At 35.6% G+C, this 8,073-nt stretch overlaps 1 protein-coding gene across 2 annotated transcripts in view; it reads right to left on the bottom strand.

Moving 5' to 3' along the window:
- Positions 1-814: 814 nt before the first annotated feature.
- Positions 815-8,073, bottom strand: part of inavab (innate immunity activator b) — a 45,036-nt gene continuing 37,777 nt past the window's right edge. The window contains 1 exon segment of one of the 2 annotated variants that reach the window (NM_001080005.1): positions 815-1,151. In NM_001080005.1, the coding sequence (NP_001073474.1) occupies positions 1,089-1,151 (63 nt within the window). In that variant the 3' untranslated portion in view covers positions 815-1,088. 2 annotated transcript variants of the gene reach the window in all.

The following is an 8,073-nucleotide window of genomic DNA, read 5'->3' as shown; positions in this document are numbered from 1 at the left end:
AAAAAAAGACTCCTACATCCTTGATGAGTAAATAGTTTGGATGAACTGTACATTTGAATTCAGTTAAATGTTTATTGAATCAGAAATGGTCTTGCTCATATGTTAATTATATAAAAATTGACAAGCATTGAAAAAAATATATACACACTCACCGGCCACTTTATTAGATATACCTTACTAGTACAGGGTTGGACCCCATTTTGCCTTCAGAACTGCCCTAATCCTTTGTGACATAAACTGAACAAGGTACTGGAAATATTCCTCAGAGATTTTGGTCCATTTTGACATGATAGCATCACGCAGTTGCTGCAAATACATGCACACAAACACACACACACACACACACACACACACACACACACACACACACACACACACACACACACACACACACACACACACACACACACACACACACACACACACACACACACGTATATATATATACTTAGACTATATATATATTTAGACTTCAACTGAAAACACAGAGTAAAACTACATCAAAACATTTAAACTTAGTACGACTGTAACCTTATTAACTTATTGAACTAAATAAAGTAACAGAAAAACATTTGTTGTAAAGACATTTTATCTTATAATTTGTATGTAAACAAATATTATATTTGTCTAATGTTTCTTGAGTTAGCAATTGAGAAAAAAATAAGAATTTACATTTTTTTACATACACATTGTTTTCCCTCCAGCATTTAACCGTAGATACCATCAAGAAATTAGTTTAAGAGCAACCATATACAAAAGTGTACAACTATTGAATCAGAATGCTTAAAAACCGATGCATCACAGACAAACAGAATAATTTTACAACTTTATTTTATTTTAGTATCAACAAACACTATTGTAAAAACACACTTAGTAACAAATTAGATTTATTTAATCATACAAAACTATCCATAAGTGAGTTAATCTGCTTTAAAAAGTCTATAAAACATTGTCTTTCACAGTACAACTCATACACTCCCATATACACATATATAATTAAAAAAGTCTACACTCTAGTCCATCAGCTCAATAAATTACTGAATAAATAGGACTCTCTCTCTCTACTTCTTTAAAGGATCTTGGTAGTTTCACACTTGACTGGCAACCTCTGATTCATCCTCATACAACCTGTCTGGAGTCCTCAATACGACCTGCGGAGAGAAACACAATGAAATCAGGTCACTCAATAGGAAATCTGTTTGCACTGGTTTAACATTATAGTAACCATTCACTGCATCTTCACTTAATAGTAAACGGGACTAGGGAGTGACTGCACAATCAGCAGCTCTGTAGTGTTGACTGAAGGTGTGTCAGAAATCTGGCTTTCTGTTACACAACAGCTGGGTCGTAAATCACGGAGCTCACTGTGTATTCTTATAACCTTTCTATGCATTTATTTTCTTGAACAGCATGTAGAGAGTTTAAAGTTCCATGGATATTTAAATAAGATATGTGAGCAGTAGTGTTCGAGACACAACAGCTGTCTTTGCATTTGAAACACATGACTCTGTAAATCATTGTATGACATGATTTAGGAATGAAGCATACTGTATGAGAGTCACGCGCATTGCTGATATGCCGATATAACATCTACAGCTGAAACCAGAAGTTTACATACACTCTAAAAAAAGGAACATACGCATTTAAAAAAAAAATGTCTGGTGGTAAATCGTACTAAACGTTTACTATTTTAGGTCAGTTAGGATTACCTAAATCATTGAATTATGCTAAATGCCAATATAATGAGAGAAATATTTTTTGAGAGTTTTTTATTAATTTTTAGACAGTCAAAAGTTTACATACATTCCCTTGGTATTTTTTTAGCTTTGCTTTTAAACTGTATAACTTTGGTCAAATGTTTTGGGTATCTTCCACAAGCTTCTCACAATAGTTTGAAGGAATTTTGGCCTATTCCTCCCGACAGAATTTGTGTAACTGAGTCAGATTTGTTGGTTTTCTTGCTCACACAAGTTTTTCAACTCTGCCCACAAATCTTCTATAGGATTGAGTTCAGGGCTTTGTGATGGCCACTCAAAACATTCACTCTGTTGTTCTTAAAGCACATTTTAACTAATTTGGCAGTATGCTAAGGGTCATGGTCTGTTTGGAAGATTCCTTTGTGGCCTAGTTTTTATTTCCTAGCTAATGTTGATGAGATGTTGCTTCAGTATTTCTACATAATGTTCTTTCTTCATGATGCCATCTATGCTGTGAAGTGGACCAGTCCCTCCTACATCAAAACAGCTCCACAACATGATGCTGCCACCCCATACTTCACAATTGGGATGGTGTTCCTAGACCTGTAAGCTTTCGCCTTTGTCCTTTAAATGTGACACTGGTCATTATGGCCAAACAGTTTAATCTTAGTTCCATCAGACCACAGGACATGTCTCCAAAAATTGTTCTTTTTGACTGAGTAATTTAGCAAAATTAAACTGGCTTTTTTGTTGATTCTGGCTTGTTGATTTTCCCATGTTGTCACACAAGGAAGCAGAGTGTTTGAGGTTTCTACAGTATTCTACAGTTGTGCCTCCAATTAACTCAAATGTTATCAATTAGCCAAACACAAAACTTCTAAAACCTTGACACTATTATCTGAGCTTTTTCAGAGACATTATAATCTTATTGTATGTAAACTTGACTTTTAAGAAAAGTTTTAACAGTTTCTCAAAAAAATACCTCTCTCATTAATCTGCTATTAAGCATAACTGAAACTAATTTGATAATCTTAATTTACCTAAAAGAGAAAGTTTAGTGACATTAACTTTTTTATGGTTATGTGCCTTTTTATACAGTGTATGAAAATGTCTGATTTCAACTGTAAATGTATTTAAAGGATGATCCAAGATGAAATGGGTAAAGGCCTGTTCACACTTGTAGTTCGGTTTTTCTTGATTTGTTTTGGTCCTGGTTCACATTACCATTTTTAAAAATGACTTAAAGTTACAAAACAAATCAGCCTCATAAATTAAACAGCTTTTATGATTTACATTTTCAGACAAATTATAATATTTTATTAGGAGATTATAATTTACAAAAAGTATATGTTTTATTTATAACACACTTTTAATGGATTTATGATTAAAAGTCCAGTTTAAAGTAGCCCAGCAAACATTTTCTTGTTTTTAAAAGATGTCTAATAGATGCCTAATAGACGTCCAAACATAATCATCTTGGCTAAAACAAGGCTAAATTTGGCCTGTCGGTGAAAATCTAATAGACGCCTAAGAATAGGCCAAAACTAGACTAGTCATCAAATAAACAGAATTGAATGACTACACATATAAAGTCTGTCTAATCTGTCTATTTGACATTTAGTCTAGTATTGGGTTTTTCTTAGATGTCAATTAGATTTTCACTGACAGCCCAAGTTTAGCCTTGTTTTAGCCAAAATTACTATGTTTAGATGTCTATTAGATGTCTATTAAACACAAAATTGTTCACGTCCCACCCTCTCTTCATGTTTCAGTTGAGATTACATCAAATACTGAATAAAAATGCACATTTCAAAGCACTTCACAAAACTTTTAACACTCCTATTAAGTTACATATCCTTATTTTTTATGCTCTAAGAATGTTCTAAACATATTAACTTTATTTTTTGGTTAAAATAATGTTTTTCTAAATGTTTTATAATGTTTCAGTCTCCTGTTATATTAATGCTCTCAGAAAGCTATTTAAAATGTTATTAAAACATTCCATATACGTTATATTAATGTTCAAAGAACATTTTCCTGATGTTCTCAATAAGTTATAAAAATGTTATTGTGGAAGGTTCTTTGGACCTCCTGTTTTTAAAAAAATGTTTTTCTGGTTATAATAACTTTATTCAAAATGTTTTTATTCTCTTGCTATATTACTGTTTTCAAAATGTTATTTGTACTTTATTAGAATATTATCGGTGGTTCATTCTGTAGTGACACCTGATAAATCCGGGACTTTCCCAAAGGATAATTATAGGATAGAATAGGGCTGGGCAATATTGCAAAAATGCAATCTTGCTAATTATTTTCCATATTGAATGATAACGATATATATTTCAATATCAGTTGTAAATGCTACCAGTTAAAAGAGTACCCCAACAAAGACTGAAGCCACGAAAATTAGAGCTTCTATTAAATGGCATAACAATTTTTTGGCTGATAAATTTTTGGTTGCTGAAAATTTGGTACATCTCTAATACTAACAGACTTTTAGATTCCCATTGTTGCACATTTCTGCTGTGTGATTGGCTCTTAGATCAATAAAAAGTAAAAAAGCAGAGAGCTTATTGTTGTTGACATAAATTTTATCACGATTCAATATAATATCGTTTATCGGCCCAGCTCTAGTATTTAACATTATTTTAATAACGCTACATGCAAACATTTGAACACCTTTTAAGGAACAGAATGTTTCCTGTTAGTTTGTTTGTGACGCCACGTCTAGTGATTGGTTTCAATTGGATGTTTTTGGTCAGATTTTGTTTGGAAAATATTTTTATAAGTTTGTTTCTTGCACCAAGTTTTGCATGGCAGTGTTCACATTTAAACTAATCGAAACAAAACTGTTTATTTTAATCAAACCAAGTGTGAGCAACCAACGGAAAATCATGCAAGTTTGTGGGTTGAGATTCCAGTGGTTTCTGTTCAATTTCTAAATAAGTGGATATATCTCGTTGCACAACTTCAGTTCTTCATTTTACTTGTGTCTTGGAGGCATTTGTTCCTAAATTTATTCCACAGGGAATTTTCAATCACTTGTTATGGGACTTGTTGGTGCATGAGCTCTGCATTCTCCAGGTGTCCGATTGCACATTTTTAACTGTAGTGTAAATTACCCGACTCCCACCAGAATAACACTAGCACCCGCATAACTGTTTGTGTTGGGGATTGATTTGAATGATATGTCGCAACTCAAAAATATGGTGTGATAGGGTCACTGACATAGATCTATAGTTAGGATGGCAAAATACTTTCACTTTTAAAAAGAACTGAGCAATCAAGTATGTTTCCAAATTGGTCCTCTGCATTTGACTCATCTAAGTGCGCACACACATTTTAACTGAGAAGTGAAAACACCCACATGGTTGTTTGCCATGGTTGTTTGTTCCAGACGGGCTGGTCTGAGTATTTCAGAAACTGCTGATCTCCTGAGATTTTCACGCACAACCATCTCTAGGACATAGACAGAATGGTCCGAAAAAATATTCAGTGAGCGGCAGTTCTGTGAGTGCAAATGCCTTGCTGATGCCAGAGGCCAGAGGAGAATGGCCAGACTGGTTTGAGCTGATGGAAAGGCAACAGTAACTCAAATAACCACTCGTTACAACCGAGGTATGCAGAAGAGCATCACTGAATGCACAACACATTGAACCTTAAGGTGGAAGGGCTACAACAGCAGAAGACCACACCGGGTGCCACTCCTGTCAGCTCCTGCCACAGCCTAATCTGAGTATTGTTGCTGTACCCATCTTCTGGTGGTTACTTCCAGCAGGATAACGTGCCATGTCATAAAGCATGAATCATCTCAGGCTGATGTCACATGACAATGAGTTCACTGTACTCAAATGGCCTCCACAGTCACCAGATCTCAATTTAATAGAGCACCCTTGGGATGTGATGAAATGGGAGATTCACATAATGGATGTGCAACCGACAAATCTGCAGCAATTGCGTGATGCTATCATTGTTGAATCTATGTCATGAAGGAATAAGACAGCTCTGAAGGCAAAAAAGGGTCCAACCCGGTACTAGTAAGGTGTACCTAATAAAGTGCCCGGTTAGCATACATACATTACACACACACACACACTTCAATTCATGTCCCACAAGTCCCACAACTTCAATTCATGTTGGTACTGGTACTGGGACTTGAACCTGCAAACTTTTGATTAAAAGTTACATATCTAGTGCTGTTCATTTTCTTATATACCTATGAATGATTGAGATTTTTCAACATTTCGTCAAGTACTTTTTATTTCCTTTTCAAATTATGTTTAATACACAGCTCTTTTGGGCGACACTGTAGCGCAGTAGGTAGTGCTGTCGCCTCACAGCAAGAAGGTCGCTGGTTCAAGCTTTGGCTGGGTCAGTTGGCATTTCTGTGTGGAGTTTGCATGTTCTCCCTGCATTCGCGTGGGTTTCCTTCGGGTGTTCCGGTTTCCCCCACAGTCCAAAAACATGCGGAACAGGTGAATTGGGTAAGCTAAATTGTCCGTAGTGTATGAGAGTGAGTGTGTATGGATGTTTCCCGGAGATGGGTTGCAGCTGGAAGGGTATCAGCTGCATAAAAACATGTGCTGGATAATTTGGCGGTTCATTCCACTCTGGTGACCCCGGATTAATAACGGGACTAAGCCGAAAAGAAATTGAATAAATGAATGAACACAGCTCTTTTTGAAGCATCAAAGCTGGTGTTATTTTAGTGTCCTTGAGGAACATCTAGATTTAAAAAAATAAAAACATTTTTTTGCAATAAATTTATCACTTTAATGGCTTTAAATAGTTGTGTTATTTGTAATTTATTTAGTTTTTGTTAAAATAGACTTTATAGATCATGGTGATTTTTTTATTTAAGTTATTTTAGGTCAGGAAGATGAAAATATAAATGAGAGATAAGTTTATTAGATATTTTAACGTATTTCATTTTATTTCAGTTCAGGTAAAATTCTAAGTAAAAATAATGATTCATACTCAAATTTACATATTAATAGTTGATTGATAGTAAAATGATAGTAAAATGATAAAAAAAAATAATTTATGTGTAAATCAAAACAGGCAGCATGGTGACTCAGTGGTTAGCACTGTCACCTCACAGCAAGAAGTTCCCTGGATGGACCAGTTGGCATTTCTGTGTGGAGTTTAGATGTTCTCCTCGTGTTGGCGTGAGTTTCATCCGGGTGCTCTAATTTCCCCCACAGTCCAAACACATGCGCTTTAGGTGAATTGAATAAACTAAATTGGCCGTAGTGTGTAAGTATGAGTACCCAAGAAAATGGTTTCTCAGTACTGGGTTGCGGCTGGAAGGGCATCCGGTGCGTAAAACATATGCTGGAATAGTTGGCAGTTCAGTCCACTATGGCGACCCCTTATTAATAATGGACTAAGGCGAAGGAAAATGAATGAATAAATGAATCAAAACAGATTTATACACCAAAACGAGCCTAAGCAGATAACTTCCATTTAATAAAAGTTTTGGTTTTATTTAACTATACTAATAATACTCCTTATCGTTAAGCAAAACTACTGCTTTAAATGAGCAACATGACACCAGCAAGTCTCTTTGTGACTTTTGATGGTAATGCAGACCTTCAATTTACCAGTATTGCAATTAGTAATGGATCAAAAAAGTGTTATTAACAATCATCCTTCCGGCATCTCAACAAATGACTGTGGTTTGCTGACTGACACCGCAGCGTATGCAATTCTACATACAACAATACCAGTGTATTATTGCCCCTTAATACCTTGCAATTTTGTGGGGGGAGGGGGGGGTGATTGGGATGAGAAGAGAAGCTAACAAAGGGAACTATTGATTTCAATTGGGAACACGCCAACTATTAAAATGTCGCTTGAGGAGATACTAAATCTAGCACAGAAGTGCATTGGCCAAACAACTTCTCTGGCTCTCTATAGAGAAATAAAGGAGGTAATGGGCCGGGCCGCTATCACCATTTCCTTCCCTTCAATAATCAAGCTTTTGTCCCTGAGGAATGAAATGTTCACCTACATATCAGGTTCACACACTTTCGCCATGGTGAACTTGAATGGATCTAAACAGCAGAGTAACCTTGACTGCATGTTTTCCCACTCCACTGTTGTATTATTTGGGAAGTTCATGACCGTGTGGAAAACTCTGAGAGGAATGCATAGCTGTCTGTATGTCAATACAAATAAAATCAAAGTGAGCAAGTGATCCATCTGATGAAGTATTGAGGGAGAATGAGAGGGCTTTCACTGTTATCTTTCTGAGGTGAAGTTTCTTCAGCGGTGTGTGTAAGTGAAATCATGTTTGTGCAGTTTTTGTGAGGGTGTGAGGGTTATGACTTACAATGAAACAGTTGTTATCCATTTTAAACAGGCCCAAGAATTC

The sequence above is a fragment of the Danio rerio genome, chromosome 11 (genome assembly GCF_049306965.1).
Source record: "Danio rerio strain Tuebingen ecotype United States chromosome 11, GRCz12tu, whole genome shotgun sequence".
Taxonomy (NCBI): domain Eukaryota; kingdom Metazoa; phylum Chordata; class Actinopteri; order Cypriniformes; family Danionidae; genus Danio; species Danio rerio.
The sequence above is the reverse complement of the archived record's forward strand: the minus strand, read 5'-3'. Positions and strand labels throughout refer to the sequence as shown.